The sequence below is a fragment of the Lepidochelys kempii genome, chromosome 27, assembly GCF_965140265.1.
Source record: "Lepidochelys kempii isolate rLepKem1 chromosome 27, rLepKem1.hap2, whole genome shotgun sequence".
NCBI classification, from domain to species: Eukaryota; Metazoa; Chordata; order Testudines; family Cheloniidae; genus Lepidochelys; species Lepidochelys kempii.
The window spans coordinates 16512445-16529753 of NC_133282.1; the positions used below are offsets into that span (position 1 = coordinate 16512445).

Here is a 17309-nt window from a genome sequence, read left to right on the forward strand (position 1 = left end):
TTACAGATGGGGAAACTGAGGCGGACATGGCCAAAGCAACATGGCAGTGCTAAGAACAGAACACAGGTCTCCTGGCTCTCAACCCTGTGCTTTAACCACCATCCCCACATTGTACACCGGGACCAAAAGCTCCAAGGAAAAAGGCGTGAGGCATGGGGGAGAAGGAGGCAGAGAACCTACTGAGATCTGAACCTTGGGATCATCTCTCCGTTGCTGAGCCAGCTCTTGGCTGACAAATAAGATCAGGGCCTCTCTGCATACAGCTGGATAAAGTCAAGCCAATGTCATATCCCACAAGGGCGCAGGTTCTCCATTAAGCCAAGACCAACCGCGCTCCACAGCCAGGAACAAAGTGACACGAAAGCTGTTTTGCTAAACTAAAATAAGCCTGACAAATCAATGTTTGGTGGCTCGTGTAAACGGATGCTGCCTGCAGGCTCAGCCTCCGAGCCTGCAGTTTAACATGCTCTGTACAGCTGGGGCATGAAAAGGGTCCCCGGGTGTGGGGGGACGCAGTGGGAGAGGAGAGGTAATTGCTCGGCCAGGTTTTGGTGCTCAGCAGGTCCTGGGGGAGCCAGGCAGCGACAGACTCCGGGCTGTCGGCTGGGGCAGGATGCAGGACAAGGGGTTACCTTAAGGAAGGTGAAGGCCGTCCATTTCAGCTCCTCCGTCCCCTCTGGAGACTCGATCAGGCCCACAAAGCAGGCTTTCCAGATCTCCAGCACAAAAAGCGGTGAGGGAATGCGCTACAAGTGGGATGGAACAGATCTCAGACCCAGAGAGTCCAGTGTATGCCACCCCCTCCACACACGCACCCTACTGCCTGGGTCGTCAGAGGGGATCGAACTGTGAGCCTCTTGATTTAAAAGCAGGTGTGTCTGCCACTTGAGGAGTAACCCCATTCTCCACAGGCAAAAGCAGACTCCTAAACCTCCTACACGGACCAGCCAGAAGGGTGGGGCAGAGACCCACCTGGCATTAATGCGGGCGACACACAACTGGATTTGGAGGGAGTCATACTTCCCTACATTTCTTGCGAGATCAGGGGCCAGCCTCGGCCTCACCCCCCTCTGTGCAAGCCAGACACCAAGACGAGAAGTGACCTGCCAAGGCCAGACAGATTCAGCGCCACAGCCGGGATTAGAGCTCAGGAGGCCCGGCTTCCAGTCCCACTAGGCCACACTGCCTCTCTGAGTCAGGATTCACCCAGGACAGTGAGAAAACAAGCTGCTGCTCCTTCACTGTACCTGCATCCGCTTCACCATCATCAGCTGTTCCACGAGAGGCTGGGTCTCTCCTGTGAGGTTCATGGTTCCTTCCAGCAGCACCACGGCATGCACGGTGGGGAAGCCGGTTTTGTTCAGCTGCTCGGAGTGGGCCGAGAGCATGGTGGGTATGCTGCAAAAGAAGAACAGTGGTAATCGGGCAGGGGGCTCAAGTGATGGTGGCGGAGACCCTACACCCGCCAGAGCTGAAGGTCATTGGGTTTCAACCCCCCCTACGCTGCTTCCACGTCTGGGTCAGGATGGGCGACGGCCCTTAGACTCTTCTCTGGTTTGACAGACGAACTTTTGGTCACTGGTGTTTAACACCCTGGGCTCTGGGCAGTCCTAGGGCTTGTCCACATGGAGAAGCGAGTCCAGAATAAGGTCAGGTGTGAATTTAAAGCCTCTGGCTATTCCGGAATAGTTCCCTGCATGGACACTCTTAGTACAGAACAGAGTCCACATGGGCGTTATTCCAGAATCGCTATTCTGGTCATGTTCCCATGTAGACAAGGCCAGAGAGTTAAAGGGGAGAGGCTGCTGAGGGGGTATCATGAGGGGCGCTTCCAGCCTGGGACGCAATGGAGTTCCAGCTAGCCCTGCATCCTCCCTCCCCCGGCCAGCTCCCAACAGAGGCACAGAGGGGCAGGCCAGGCTGCACAACGGGCAGAGGAGATGCCTGGAAGGCATATGAGGCTCTCTGGCCACCAGCAGAGGAGCCGGGACCCATACAAGGGTGAGAGCAGAGTCCACAGGCCTCAGCAGTGAGCCCGCCTGGGCTGTGCCAACGTGACCCGCCCACTCGTCCCCCAGTGCTGCTCCCATGACTGCCCTGGCTGTCCCAGCCGACAGGCAGAGCAGGTGCACGGACCCCCCGCCAACTCGTAACCCCAAGCGCACAGAAGGCAAGGCAGAGGGGCTACCTCTTGATGAGGGAGATGCACTCGTCCGCCTGGCTGTGCAGCTGCATGTTACTGAGGTTGCTCAGATTCTCCCCCAGTTTGATCAGCGACTGCTCTATGGTGCTCCACGAAGCTAGAAGGAAAGGGGAGGGGGGGTGGAAGGCAAGATTTTCAACGTAGGGATCCTAGGGAGGATATGAGAGTCCCAGTAGGTCTGTACAGCTGAGAGGTCCTGACGAGGGCTGGGATTTGCCAAGGAGCCCAAGGGAGTAGGCAGCCATATCCCATTGGATTTCAGTGGGAATGAGGTACCTGACTCACACAGGCGCCGGAGGAAATCCCAGCCGAGATCTGTGCTGCCGCAGAGCTGCTCTGGGATACAGCTCGGCTTTGCACAGCGCCCTCTCCAGGTGTGCTGGGGAAAGTCATACCGCAAAGGAGCGAGTCCGCAGCAGCCATTAGCTCCCGCGGACTCCTCCTCCAGGGCAGCGGGGACTGGAGGGCAGGCAGTGCGTGTCATGTCAGGGAGCAGGTGGCTACAGCGATTGAGACAGCAGAGGAACTGGGGTTGGAGCAGCAGGGACAAAGAGAAGGCTACGGGAGGGGGAAGCAGTGATGGCACGGCTTGGCTGAGCGGGATGAAGGAGAGGAGGAGTCAAAGACGATCTCCCAGGTGATGGAGAGGATGGCAGCGAGAGAGAATGGGAGGAAAGCTCAGAAGTTCAGGTTTGACCATGGCAGAGCCACCAGCAAGATGAGCCGAGGTGAGAGGGTGGGACGGACGGAGTGGCCCAGCAACATACACGTCTCCTCCAGCTTGCCGATGTGAATCAGGGCCCGGTTTTTGGTGCTACCCAGGATCTTCTCCAGCCGCTCCAGGCACATCTTCAGCTGGTTCTCAGCAGCCGCCTGGTCCAGCATCTCTTTGAACTTCTCCGTATAGAAGGCTGCGCAGCGCAGCATCCAATTGAGGGCGCTCATCAGGGCCCGGCACAAGCCAATGCACTCCTCTGCTTTGCCATGGCAGCTGAGAGAGGGGGGCAGAAGAAAAGATTAGGTTTGAATGTCTCATTATGGGACCTTCCCCTTATTCCAGCTAGCCAGGCTCCCCCACCACCACAGCATCCAAACACCTAACAATCCTACACCTAACTACATCAGGCAGGGCTGTGAAAAAACCACGCCCTGTGCAATGTAGTTACAGTGACCTGAGCTCTGGTGTAGACACGGCTAGGTCCATGGATGAATTCATCCGTCAACCTAGCTACCTCCTCTTGGAGAGTTGGATCTACCGTAGTGAAGGAAGAACCCCTTCCATTGCTGTAGGAAGTGTCCGCGCTACAGTGACAAAGCAGCACGGCTGCAGCGTTTCTAGCGTATACACACCCAAAGGGAGATGCTCAAGGTCACACAGAGAGCTGGGGAATTGAACCCAAACGTCTCAAGTCTCAGCCCTGCACCTTAACCACTGGACCATCCTTCCCCCTATTCACATTGGCTGAAACATGTGGCTGAATTTCATCCACCTGTTGACGTTTTTCCCTCCTCAACTCACACAAAGCACTTCGTCACACTTATAACCTCCAGTGTGGTTGAAAAATCTCACCATCACGGGGTCTTCCTGGCTTCTCTGGTCTTCTAATTAAAGGGATATACTTTTCTAAGCCCGCAATTGAATTATCTTGCAAAAAGTGATCAGCATTGATCGACACACTACGGGGTGGGAGTTCTCCTTCTGGAGCACAAATCATTTGGTTCCAGAGGTTTGGATCTAATTAAATGGAGGATCAAATTAACCAAGGACTGGATGACGCAGCCAGCTTTGCATTTGGCCAGCAGCAGCTCCTTGCCAACACTTGGTGACAAATTAATATTAATTGTTGCAATTCTGCTTCAGGAAATAGAAGAGAAGCTATTTCCGCCTTTCTACCCCATCTATTCACTCCCCGGCATACGCTACGCTCAGCAATATCATTGACGCCTTTAAACAGGTTTAGCTGGGTTTTAAGGTAAACTACAAGCATTCCGGGTTTTTGAGAAACTGTTTAATGCCCCAAATCATCAACAGAACATCAGCCCCTCGCTCGCTCTCTGGACATAGCCTCAGCAGCGTTGTGGCAAACGCCTGCTGACTAGCACCAGGGCAAACGCTCAAGGCTGCAAGAATGGCCAGGTGTGTCCAGAAACAGAAGTAGCAACGGCTGCAACAATGAGGTGCATTGGCAGTGCTGGGTGTACACGGCCCAGGACCGTGGAGCAGGAAGTGCCGCAGGTGAGGACTGGGATGCATTAGCAGGGATATAATCCCTCAAATGTATGGGTTTAAGCCTACCAACTACTGGGGGTCAGGAAGATATCTTTCCGTGGAGGCAGGTTACTCCATAATGCCAGACGCAGGGTTTCTTGTACCTTCCTATAAAGCAGGCACTGGCCATGAGCAGCAATAGGACCCTGGCCTGGGCGAGCCACTGGTTTGAGCCACTCTGGCAATTCCTATATTCCCTGTGTTTAGCGCAGCTGTGTGGGGCGTCCAGGACCTGACTAGCAGGAGGGCTGTCAGTCAAGGTGCACAGGCAGAGCTGAGGGAAGTGACCTGCCCAGCTCCTACATCAGGGGTTGCCAAACTTTTGTTCGGCATGACCTCATTGTAACAAACCATTTCCTCCTGGGACCCCAGACAGCAGGACGATGTCATTTTCAAGAGCAAAATGGCATCTCTGCACAGCGCGACCTCGCACACACCATAGGTGAGACCCCGTTGCACGGATGATGCCATTTTGCTCTATAAAATGGCGTCCTCCATGCAGCGTGACCTCTTACATATGGTGCGTGTGAGGTCATACGGTGCAAAGGATGCTACTTTGTAGAGCAAAATGGTGTCCTCCATGCATCATACATGGGAGGTCACCAAGGGCTTGTCTACACCCCGGATCGGCGGACAGCAATGTAGTGTAGACAAGCCCCAAGTGTCATCCTCCATACACTAAGGGATCACTGCGACCCTACTGGCTGATGGCACGACCCCATCTGGGGGTGCGACCCACAGTTTGGGAACCGCTGTCCCACGTATCCACTACTGCTGGCTCATCAGTGTTATCGATCTTTGCCTTTCAGGGGCATTAGAGCAACTCCTCCCACAGCATCATCACGCAACCCTTCAGAAGAGAGCACAATGTAACACAACAGCAGCCCAATACCTGAGCCGATCACAAAACATATCCATGATCTCCAGCAGGGACTGGACGCAGAGATCTCGGGAGAAGTCATCGAACTACAATACAGGAATACAAGGGGATTTTAAAATCAGAAGCGTTGAATATAGATCTCAGTTTTTAAAAAGAAACATTAAAAGACAGTCTGTGACCCACTCTAGGATAGGACAGGGCTCCCTGCCAAGAGTTTGTATTGGCAGCTAGGTCAACAGCTACTCAGAAATGAAGGCTGTATTAATAGGAATGTTGTAGGCAAGACACAAAGTAATTCTACCACTCTACTCAGCACCGATAAGACAGTTCTGGGCACCATGCTTCAAGAAAGATGTGGACAAATTGGAGGAAGTCCAGAGGCGAGCAAGAAAAAATGATTAAAGGTCTAGAAAACAGGACCTACGATGAAAGAATGAAATAAATGGGTTTGTTTAGTCTGGAGAAGCAAAGACTGAAGGGGGACATGATAACAGTTTTCAAGTACGTAAAAGGGTGTTATAAAAAGGAGGGTGATAAATTGTTCTTCTCCACTGAGGACAGAACAAGAAGTACTGGGCTTAAATTGCAGCAAGGGAGGTTTAGGTTGGACATTGGGAAAAACTTCCTGTCAGGGTGCTGAAGCCCTGGAACAAATTACTTCGGGAGGTTGTGGAATCTCCATCAGAGGAGATTTTTAAAAACAGCTTAGAGCAGCGATACTCAGAGCTCAGTGGTTCAGGAGCCAAATTAGCGACCAACATTACCCAGAAGAGCCACAATCATGTGAATTCACGGTCTCATTTACTACAGCACCACTCAGATGTAAACAGTGCGACAAGGGGAAATATTGATCGATATAATTTTCATAGCAAATACGTTAATAACTTAGTGCAAGTTGATAACTTAATTGGTTAACGACATAGTAAAAGCCTCCTGAGTGGTTAATAATTAAATCACACAGGGTTTTAATATCACGTGCTGCAAAGAGCGGCAGGAGACACTTTAAATAGCCACTTGCAGTTTACGAGCCTCAGTCTGAGTATCACTGGGTTAGACAAGTGCCCGCCAGGGATGGTCTAGATAATACCTAGTCCTGCCTCAGTACAGGGGCCTGGACTCAATGACCCATCAAGATCTTTCTAGTCCTACATTTCTATGATTCTAGGTCAATGCTTCTCAACTGGTGGATCGCGACCTGCTGGGAGGGGATCATGAAAGGCAGTCAGGGGGCTACCAAGGGTTGGAAGTTTTATTACAATCTAAAGCAAAGAAAATCTCACTCCCCCACAGCCCGCATGCTCTTACCCTTCACGTGATCTCTGTCAACCTCTCGACTCTCACATACACAAATAAATATTAAAGCATTATCATCATCGATCCTTTATTCCCTTTATTTCTATAGGGAACATAAGGGGTTGTGAAAAATACCTGACTGAGAACAAGGACTCCCCACTTGAAAAGGTTGAGGAACACTGATAAGGTAACTTATTCTAGCAGGACACTAGCAATCTTTCACATGAACCACTTTTAACTCATAGCACCCTGTCCTGGGAGTGCATTTCCCTCTGTCACTAAAACACAACGTCTCCATGGACAGATTTTCAGAATGGTTCATTGCCCAGCAAGAAAAGCCAGTCTGGGTCAGACCAAAGGTCCGGCTAGCCCAGTATCCTGTCTTCCAACAGCGGCCAATGCCAGGTGCCCCAGAGGGAATGAACAGAACAGGGCAATTATTGTGTGATCCATCCCCTGTCGTCCACTCCCAGCTTCGGGCAGTCAGAGGCTAGGGACACCTAGAGTATGGGGTTGCATCCATGACCATCCTGGCTAATAGCCGGTGATGGACCTACCCTCCATGAAGAGTGGGAGCTGTTGGGTGCTGACTACTTGTGAAACTGACCCTTCACGTGTAACCTCAGCTGCTGGGACATTTAATACAAGTTACACTGGCTAAGATGTTAACACTGCTCCCGTCAAGGAGAAAAAACACTAGTCTCTGGCTACGACACTGCATTAACTGGCAGCGCTACATCCCAATGTTGCTGGTTTTAAGTATTAACCCCTGGATTCCCCCACCACGGCTGGAGCTGTCGACTGCTGTGAAAAGGATGTGCCAGTATGTGGTTTTAAATGTGTCGTGCACACGTTAGGATGGATTAGGCCTTTCAACCTGCCTCGCAAGGAACTGCGCGCAGTTTCCCAAAGGAAAGGCAAGTGATCTCTTTCCACTGATGGTGAACAGCCTGTTCCACATAGCAGGGACACAGAAACAATCTCTTTGGTTTGTGCCATCTGATCATTGCTGACTCAGCAAAGGATGTCATTTTCCGCTTGACCTATATCTGGCAGGAGTCAGTGGGACAGAAATGGAAGCATAGATTGTAGGTAAAATGAAAGATGGCATCCGTCAAGATCTACCTTACTGATGGCCGTCAGGACGGTGGAATAAGACACCATCTAGGAACAAAAAAAGAGAGCAAGAAAGTTATTAGCTAACATTTTAAAATGCAATTGCTGTTGCCAAGGAATAATGAGGTCATTTTACAGCTGCGCTACTTGTCTCTTAAAAAGGGGCTTTGGCAGTGACCCAGCACAAATGTAAACAGACATTTTTAGGTGCTTTACACAAACTTCACATTAAACTACAATTTTAAATAATAAGCTAAGGAAAGCAAGAGTGTCTGGCAGCTGAGGAACTGTCTAAAGGGCAAGGGATCTCTATGCCCGCTTGTATGCACAGGTCACCATCAGAAGCTTTATTGCTTTGGCACGTACTGATCAGAGGGACACTCCGCCACTGTCTCCTTGCAGAGGAGAGAAGCATGATCAAGTGCCGCACTGGGAGACAAGAAATTCTGCATTCTAATCCTGGCTGTCCCACTGAGTCCCTCTGTGGATCTAGACAAGTCACTTCGCTTCTGAAACTTGGTTTTCCAGGAGCAACAAGTCCCCTAACTCGGGGTTGGGAAGGTTAATTCATCAGTGTCTGTAATGCACTTTGAAAAGGAGAAGTGTTACCGAGGTTGTTACCTGGGAACTGATTGCATATTTCAGGTAGGACAAGATCAGTGGGTTGGGTGATGGGCCAATCATGGCCTGTTCAAGGAGAGCTTCTGCAATTAAAACAAGAAAGGCCGGAGATTTTAGTTCAGCTAACACATAATCTCCCATTGTGGGCACATCCCACAAGCAGGAAGGGAGACAAAGAAAACATTGCTGATCCCAAAGATTTAGCACGACGTTGTCTTTAAAATAAATGAACCCTACAACTGTCAATTCCCAGTAGCAGAGGACAATAAATAACTTAGGAAGCATAAAGTATCCTGCCGCTAACTCAGCTCTTGCAGACAAGCTTGGGCAAAAATGGACCCCACTGTCTGAAAGTTGCTGTTATCAATGTGCATTACCCCTCTTCCAACTTACTGGGGCCCAGTGATCTGGGAGAAAACCTCCGCTCACACACATCTCTTGGATGCTGCCACAACTGGGCGGCTTTTGCTGTTGGTTCCTGAACTCTCCAGGCCTAGCGAATGGCCCCTCTGCTGAGAATGCCCATGCACTTTGGGTGCCCGCTTCCCCTGGCAATCTGCCAGAGCTTGGGTTTGGCAGCTCATGAGTGCAGTGCATGTCCTATCTGTTCAGTCAAGCTTTTAAACTGCCCATTTGCACTACTGCAGCAGAGCACGGAGGCTGTCTCACAAAGACAGATCCATATTTTGCAGCCTTTGTTTTAATTAGTCTGAGGCACCCAGATGCTGGAGGTGGAAACTGCCATTTGGGAATCACTGAATAAGTGCACCCCTCACTTTCTTGGAGGGCAACCGCTCAAAAATAATGCACCAGTCTGAATCCCCAGACAATAATAAATCACAAGCACTGAATCAGAATTGTTGGCTGCAAGACACATCCTAGAGCTTGCTCAGCAATTATGGACACTCGGAAACTAAATGCATCTTTCTGCTCACCAGAGAGGGAGAATTCTAATGAAAAGGAGGACTTGTGGCACCTTAGAGACTAACCAATTTATTTGAGCATAAGCTTTCGTGGACTACAGCTCACTTCATCGGATGCATAAAAGTGGAAAATGCAGTGAGGATGTTTTTATACACACAGACCATGAAAAAAATGGGTGTTTATCACTTCAAAAGGTTTTCTCTCCCCCCGCCCCACTCTCCTGCTGGTAATAGCTTATCTAAAGTGACCACTCTCCTTACAATGTGTATGATAATCAAGGTGGGCCATTTCCAGCACAAATCCAGGTTTTCTCCCCCCCCCCTTTTTTTTTTGGTAACTTTTCCCCTTCCCGTCATCCTATAACCAGGGAGCATGACACAACCCAGGCAAGACATCATGATCCATCGCGTATGCATCGCTACAGCTCCGCCAGGCACTGGGGCTGTTCTGGCATCTCGCTACCAGATTTTTTCCTTCCGTTTTTGGATTTGAAAGCAGCATCTGAATGTTAAAAAGGACCATTCTAGGGCTAATGCACAGTGGGTTTAAAGGAAATCACCTCGTCCGAAATTATGAACAAGGAGGATCATCAGAGCTATTCCAAGTGACAAACAAGTCCTCCCTGGACTCCCCCAAACCCTGTCATTATTTGTATTATGGTAGCACTGCTAGAAAACGCAATCGAGACCAAAGGCCCATTTTACGGGCACATTATAAGAGACAGTCCTTACCCTACACAGACAAGGCAGGCAGTGGGTGAAGGGAATACAGACACACAGCGAGGGGAACAGACTTGCCAAAGGCTGCACAGCAGTGACAGAACAGGGGCTAGAGCCAAAGTCTCCAGAGTCTACCTAGTGCCTTTCCACTGCCTCCCATCCCCCTGCCACCGACACCACTCAGGTTAGCCTCTTCATAACCGGCAATCACTGGTTCACCTGTGCTGCCTCATTTCTACAGAGAGACTCTGTTATAATTGATATGGGCCAAGAGTTTCAACTCCAGGAGCCTAAAGTCAAGCTCCCGCATGCAGATTTAGGCAACGACCTGGACGTGCCCTATATGCCAACAATTCTGAACGGCTGCAATTCCCCCTGCCGCAACAGAGCTGAGGTTACGTGGCTAAATCTGGACGTGGAGCCTAACTTTAGGTACCTGGGTTTGAAAATATTAGCTACAGTGCCCAAACGGTGCTAAACACTGCAAAGGCCTAGAACTAGGCAGTCTCTCTGCCCTGAAAGAGATTATCATCGAAGAGGATAAAGCGCAGACAAAGGAGCAAAGGCAGGAAACAATAGGCAGAGAGGTGCGTAGGGCTGGGAGGAGGAATACACAGCTGCTGGGGGTGGCTGAGCTATGCATCAGGTTAGTCTCTCAATATAGGTGCATTTTTAAAGTTACAATTTTCAGAACTTGAGGGGGATGGGGGTTAGCCATAGCCTATCACAATGATATCTGAAGGATGTTTATCTTGGGACTGATTTGCAGTACACGAGAGTTATAAGTGGGAACTCAGAGTCACAAATCTTCCATGTGGATCATGTGGTACCCAGTAAATTCTTTTGTATGACAAGTATCAGATCATGCAGGGCTTTAAAAACAAAATCTGTTCACCACTGGTGAATGGGGAGCTTTCTATAATTAGGGGCAGGGAGCACTAAATTATAAATTTCTCCAGCTCTCAAAACACTATCTTTCTAATCCTTGTAGTTGTAAAGAGCACGCTCCAAATATAAATACAGCGTTGTCTTCCTGAGCCTGCAGACTGCCTCAGTCCCGCTGCTGCTGCTCAGAGCTTTTCCAAGCAGCAGCACAGCAAAAATAATAGAACACTAATCAGTTTCACAACTGTGAAAATAATCATGGACATTTTACTCTTCTGCTGCCCAAGATGGCTAACAGCAGAAGCAGAAAATGGAGCTACTCACAAGGGACAGCGACTGTAGCAGAAGAATACACCCTCTGCAGCAGCTGAGGAGATGGGGTTGGATAGAGTAGGAGATACCTCACTTTACAGTAGGCTTGCAATTGAAGGGCAAGCAAAGGAAGAAAGAAGCAGAGCGGAACTCTTTTCCATCCCAGCAGGCAAGGTGAGGCTTCAAAATTTAGCAATTACCCTCTAGCCAGAGGGTGAGATTACAAAAATCATACTCTCAAGCAATGTCCAGGCATAGCATTATAGTACCCTCCTTCTACCCAGCAGGTTTGAGCTGCACTTTTCACGCTCATCCCTGGGACCTTACTCCTCTGGCCAGTAGGTGTCTGGTAAATTCTGTAAACCCTATGTTAATGCACCAATAAAGAACTTTTGAAAGGAACAGAAATGGGATCTCACAAGTGAAACAAAGAATTCCCCACCCCTCACTTAACAGAAAATGGACCCAGATGAATGGAATCGCATGTGGGGAAGATATGATCTTAGGTTATGGGAGAGCCAACCCTCATCTAGCATAATTAGGACGTTCAGTCCAGTTCTCCATGTTGGTTTGAATGGGGAATATTTCCCTTGAAAACCTCTCCTTTACATCAACTCAAGAACAAGTGATTTGTGTTCGTTTACGCAGGGCTTTCAAACACACACCACAGCCAGGAAAAACTAACATGTTACCATAATTGGCATAAAAGTCTGGCAATTATTTTACCTACGTATACTCAGCAGGTACCAACATTTAGCAGGATTTGTGTCAATCTACCTTCTTGAACTGGGATGAGAAAAACAAATTCTGATGGTATCTGTGGGTCGGAAAATGCTTTCAGTTTTTTAATAAACAATAATCCCGAATTATTATAACAACAGAAATACCTAGTTCTTATACAGCACTTTGTATCCTCAGATCTTTAAGCACTTGACAGGGGAGATAAGGATCATAATCCCCATGGTACATGTGGGGAAACTGATGCCCAAGGTCTCCAAGCAAATCAGCAACACAGCTGGGAAGAGAACCCAGATCTCTTGGGTCCCAATGTAGTGCTCTATCCACTAAACCATCCTGCATCTCTCAGTGTCAGTAATACCTCAGCTAGTTATTGCAGCCAATAATCATATTTTGTACCCTACTCATCCTAAGATTTACATCTTTGGCTTTAAGCACGAGTAGCCCTAGTGAAGGGCTCCACTCGTATATAAGTCTTTCGAGTGCAGGAGCCTTCATTCCAAAGTTTACTGTTGGGGAGTTTTTCAGTCCTGACAAGTAGGGCAAGTTTACACGCTAGCACAGAAACAACACTAAACATAATACAAGTGCAGCAGTCTGCTTTTCCGGATCATATGTTTGTCTCACTCTGTACCAAACACATAACACAGACAGACATGTGCACCCAAGCAGCCAAAGAAAACAAAACCCTGACCTGCCAAATTAAGTATGTCCCAGGTGGCTCCTTTGGGGAAGAATTTCTTCATGTTTATGGCCCACTGGTAATCACTCCACCGCTCTTTCCAGGCCTGGAGAATGGCCTGCTTTAGATTGACAACCTTCATCTTTCCGTTCTGAAAGGGAGAGACGGATGATACAGCAGCTTGTTCACAACACCATTTCTCACCCATTCCTCTCATAGATTTAGCTCACCCACACACCTCCCTAGGGGGGGCGCTATCAATTAAGCATGCCTTTTATTTCCGTAATAAAAGATTTACTCAGAAGGAGGCAGGGCAGCCTGGCTCACCCAGGAGGCTGGGAGCCAGGACTCTGCGGCCCTATTCCCATGATAGGTTAGAGCAGGAGCACGGGCTCCTGGGTTCTAGTCACACTGGGAGGGAGCATAGGGTGCTGGGGGGCAGGACTCCTGGGTTCCCTTCCCGCTCCCAGATCTGGGGGACAAGTGTTTGCAGCAGGGGAGTAGGAGCCAGGACTCCTGGGTTCTGCTCCCAGCTCCGGGAGGGGGCAGCTCCTGTGGCTAGAGGTGGAGGAGTGAAGCCCCCCCCCCACCTCCCCCAGTGGGGCAGCCCCATCTCCTATTAGCACCCCTTTAACTTGCTTATGGGGGAGGGAGAAGCCCCCCACCCGGAAACACACCCAGGGTCTCTTCCCCCCCAACCCCCCCACCCAGAAACACACGGGGGGGGAGGGGCTCCCTCACCTTCCAGCCCTCGCAACCAGCCGCCAGACATCACCCCCTTCAGCCCCTGGGCTCCGCCATCTTGGCACCCACCAACAAGCCCTCCGCTGATTGGCTGGAAGAGCGCCGCGCGCCGCGGAGGCTGCTGGGAGGGGTAGTTTTTTGCAGCAGGCTGCCCTAGAATTATAGGCTACCTGGGTAGGAAGGGACCTCAGGAGGTCATCTAGTCCATCCCCCTGCTCAGAACAGGACCAACCAACCCCCAATTTTTGCCCCAGATCCCAAATGGCCCCCTCAAGGATTGAACTCACAACCCTGGGTTTAGCAGGCCAATGCTCAAACCACTGAGCGATCCCTCCCCCAGAGACAGAGACATCGGGCCGCCCCTCTGACCTGGGTGGGGTGGGGCGGGGCGGTGAACTTTTCCAGCCGATAGACAATCATAGAATCATAGAATATCAGGGTTGGAAGGGACCTCAGAGGTCATCTAGTCCAACCCCCTGCTCAAAGCAGGACCAATCCCCAATTTTTGCCCCATCCCTAAATGGCCCCCTCAAGGATTGAACTCACAACCCTGGGTTTAGCAGGCCAATGCTCAAACCAAGGATTTTTTTTTTTTACTGTTATTTGGGGGGGTTATTTATTTGTGCCCCTTCGCCAGCTGGAATCTATAAACAGACATTTGTGCTGGTCCCAGGCAGCTTGCGGAGAAATGGAGCTGAATCCCTGGGGGTGGGCGCCGCAGCCAGAGGGGCTGTGACCCACCCCCATCCCACCCCGGGAAAGATTCAGCGTGCATCGTTAATTACGGTTATTTACCGTACTCTTCTTACCGTAGTGTGCGCCAGGTGCCAGGCACTTCCCAAACACCCAGGAAGGCTGGCACCCACTCCCAGTCTGAGTTGTCTCTTCTCCAGTCAGTGGTTTTCAAACCACAGCCCCCGAGCAACCGGCTGGGCACTGGCATTGGGCAGAGCTCTGGGCAGGGCACGTGGGGCATTGGGGTCAGCTGGGCTCCCCTCATTTCCAACTGCTACACCAGGTTAAAAGACATGTGACATGTTTAATAATTCCCTCCATATTAGTTTCCCCAAGCAAGCAATCGCTCGAGCAACCACAAATTTCAAGATCTGTCGATTCAAAGGCCACAAGGGACTATTGTGATACATAATCTGACCATCTGTGTAACGCAGGCCAGAGAACATAAGAGCAGCAACACTGGGTCAGACCAAAGGTCCATCTAGCCCAGTGTCCTATCTTCTGACAGTGGCCAGTGCCAGGTGCCCCAGAGGGAATGAACAGGACAGGTAACAGAACAGAACGTCCCCAAATAATTCCTAGAGCAGCTCTCTTAGAAAAAAAATCCAATCTTGATTTTAAAATGGCCAGTGATGGACAATCCCCCCTGGATGTGATAGGAAAGAAGGTGGGGGCCAAGCCTTGGGGAATGGGAGGAGAGATTTCCTTGTACTCCCCTGTCTGTATCCATCTGTTGTCTCTTGTATTATACTTAGATTGTAAGCTCTTTGGGGGAGGGATTATCTCCTTCTTCTGTGTCTGTACAGAGCCCAGCACCATGGAGGGGTGCTAGGGCCATACAGATAATAAATAAGAAGATGAGGGGGAGGGCTATCCACAAGAAGGAACACTTGGGAGCCCCTTTCCGAGATACATTGGAATACTCCAGTATTTGCACCAATCCTTTGCACCTCTTTACACTTACTGTAGGGAATGGTGCAAATACAGATGTACCATTCCTTCATTCTCTGGGACAACTGGCAGGTTAGTAAGGGGAAAGTGCTCTCTTTCCAACCTGGCGCTCACATCTCTATCCAAGCCTTCTGGCTGAGGGAGGCCATCTGAAGGGGCAGACCTGGCAGATGGTTCTGGATCATCTTCATTCCCTTCCCCGTCTCGAGGGGATGTGGCAACGCTGGGATGGAAATACTCTGCTACTGCCACACACACAATCAAAATATTTGTGCAAAGTCTCAGATTGACTCACATGCTGGGACCCGTTGTCTACGCAGGCCTCACCAATCAGATCAAGGCAGCATGCTGCATCCTGGGACCTGTCTCCAAGGGCCTCCCAATCAGGCTCGAGCTGGGACATGTTCTCCTTGGGAGCTGCAGCTGTGTGTTCGAGGAGGAGCTGCAGCTGGCAACCCTGGCGCTGAAGACAGAATCAAAGCCACCGTCTTGGCTACCCACTCCCAGGCGCATCCCAGCACAGGCTGGCTTCGGGGCTGACGGGCACCTGATTTATTCTTCATTCCCCATCGCCACCCCCTTTGCTGTTTAATGCTTAGTTGGGGCTCCTGGTCAGAGTGATTTGGGGAGGGAGCGTTGACTTAGACCCAGGATGATCCTATGACTAGGACAGTGAATTGGGACTGCGAAGAGCTGCGGGGGAGGGTGTCTCTTCCTCTGACCTGCTGCGTGACACGCTCCCTCTCTGTGCCTGGTCCCCCCACTCCTAGTCTAGCTAGAGTATAAGATAATTGGGGCAGGAACTGTGCACAGTCTCACTGCAGGCCTCGAGGTGTTGCCATTAATACACAGGATAGATAATAACCGGGGCTGGTCCAGGAGCCAGGGCTCCTGGGTTCACAGATTCAGGTGGCAGCGTCTCGATTTCCCACTCTTTGGAAAGAGGATCACCCCCCCGTCTCACACTGGTGGTGCTGGGGCGATCCACTGCAACCACAAACCTCTTGGGGAGGGGCTAGAGGGAGGCCAAAGATTCTGGACACACCCATGATGGGCACACTGCAGCCGCCCAGAATTCCCTGGTGGAGCCCAGACCTCCGGCACCAAAGCCCATGCCCCGAGGGCTTAAGCTAGGGGAGACTCCTCATTGGTTATTAATGAGATAGGGGCCGCCGCCTAGGACACACAGTTGTGTCATTCTGATTCAATCCAGCAGGGGGCACACAATCCAGAATACTTTCTCTCTCACACACACAAACCAGAATACTGCAGCCCCTTCCAGATTTCCCCCGAGCCCCACAGCTGCATTTCACCAGTGGGGCCCATCCCCAGCACCGCAATGGCCTTGTGCCCCCAGCAGTCTCCACAGTGGTGCAGCTGGACTGCCCGCGCCCACAGAACCTGCTTATTACTGCAGTGGAAGCCGCACGGGGGAACGCTCTGGCCTTGCGGTAGCCGAAACAACAGGGAACTTTCCCCCCAGGATAGCAGCTCTCTCTTCTCTCTCTCTCTCTCTTTCCTGGCATCGGTTTCCCCCCACAAAATGCCACCCACCCTCACGGGGTGGCTGGCTGGTGTGCCCAGATCACCTGATCCCTCTCCCACGAAACTCAGTGTCTCCCAGTCACATGCCCTACGCTCACAACAGAGAACTGTGCCGTTCACCATCTGCCAGGATAATTGGGCAGCGGCTTGGAAGGGAACCTGGAGGAGGAGCTGTGTCCCTGGCAGCGTTAACCCAGCGAGCTGCCAGCTCCATGTGAGGGATCTGCACTTACATTGCTGCAGATATGCTTTGGGCTGGGCCAGGCAAGGCCCTGGTACCGTGGGCGTGCCAGTGTGGGGGTTTGGCCCCTCGCTCCAGAGTTGTCCTCGAGGATCCTGCATTTCAAGGGTGCAGAACAGGGTACGTTTGCAGGCTTGGCTGAGCTAATTCCACCCGGCGTCAAGGCGAAGCCAAGATGCAGACTGGACCCAGCTCAGAATCAGGTCTGGGTTATGCCTAAAAGGCCCCCTGGCGTGAGTTCACAGCCTGGTTTTCAGAGGTGCCTGACACGTTGGCTCCAGCGGGACTTGCCGGACCTCAGCACTTCGGACCCTGTCTCTGCAGCGACAGCTGAAGGCAACGGAGTCTGACCTAGTTCCCAGCTTCGCCATAGAAGCAGTGGACTGAGCTGTGGGCCCTCAGCCAGGACTCCTGGGCTTTATTTTTGGCTCTGCCACTGACTCCCTGCGTG

At 50.9% G+C, this 17309-nt stretch overlaps 1 protein-coding gene across 4 annotated transcripts in view; it reads right to left on the minus strand.

Annotated features, from left to right (window-relative positions):
* The window catches only part of MED24 (mediator complex subunit 24), a 35152-nt gene extending 20855 nt beyond the window's left edge, over window positions 1–14297 (minus strand). For 2 of the 4 annotated variants that reach the window (XM_073326424.1, XM_073326427.1), the window contains exons 1-9: window positions 13384–13468; window positions 12655–12793; window positions 8383–8465; window positions 7771–7809; window positions 5365–5438; window positions 2971–3194; window positions 2189–2300; window positions 1248–1398; window positions 633–746 (exon numbers count right to left, since the gene is read on the minus strand). In XM_073326424.1, coding sequence (XP_073182525.1) covers window positions 633–746; window positions 1248–1398; window positions 2189–2300; window positions 2971–3194; window positions 5365–5438; window positions 7771–7809; window positions 8383–8465; window positions 12655–12784 — 927 coding nt within the window. In that variant the 5' untranslated portion in view covers window positions 12785–12793; window positions 13384–13468. Of the gene's footprint in view, window positions 1–632; window positions 747–1247; window positions 1399–2188; window positions 2301–2970; window positions 3195–5364; window positions 5439–7526; window positions 7748–7770; window positions 7810–8382; window positions 8466–11999; window positions 12040–12654; window positions 12794–13383; window positions 13469–14195 lie in introns of those variants that run through there. The other 2 variants (XM_073326426.1, XM_073326425.1) reach the window with 2 other exon arrangements.
* Window positions 14298–17309: the final 3012 nt, after the last annotated feature.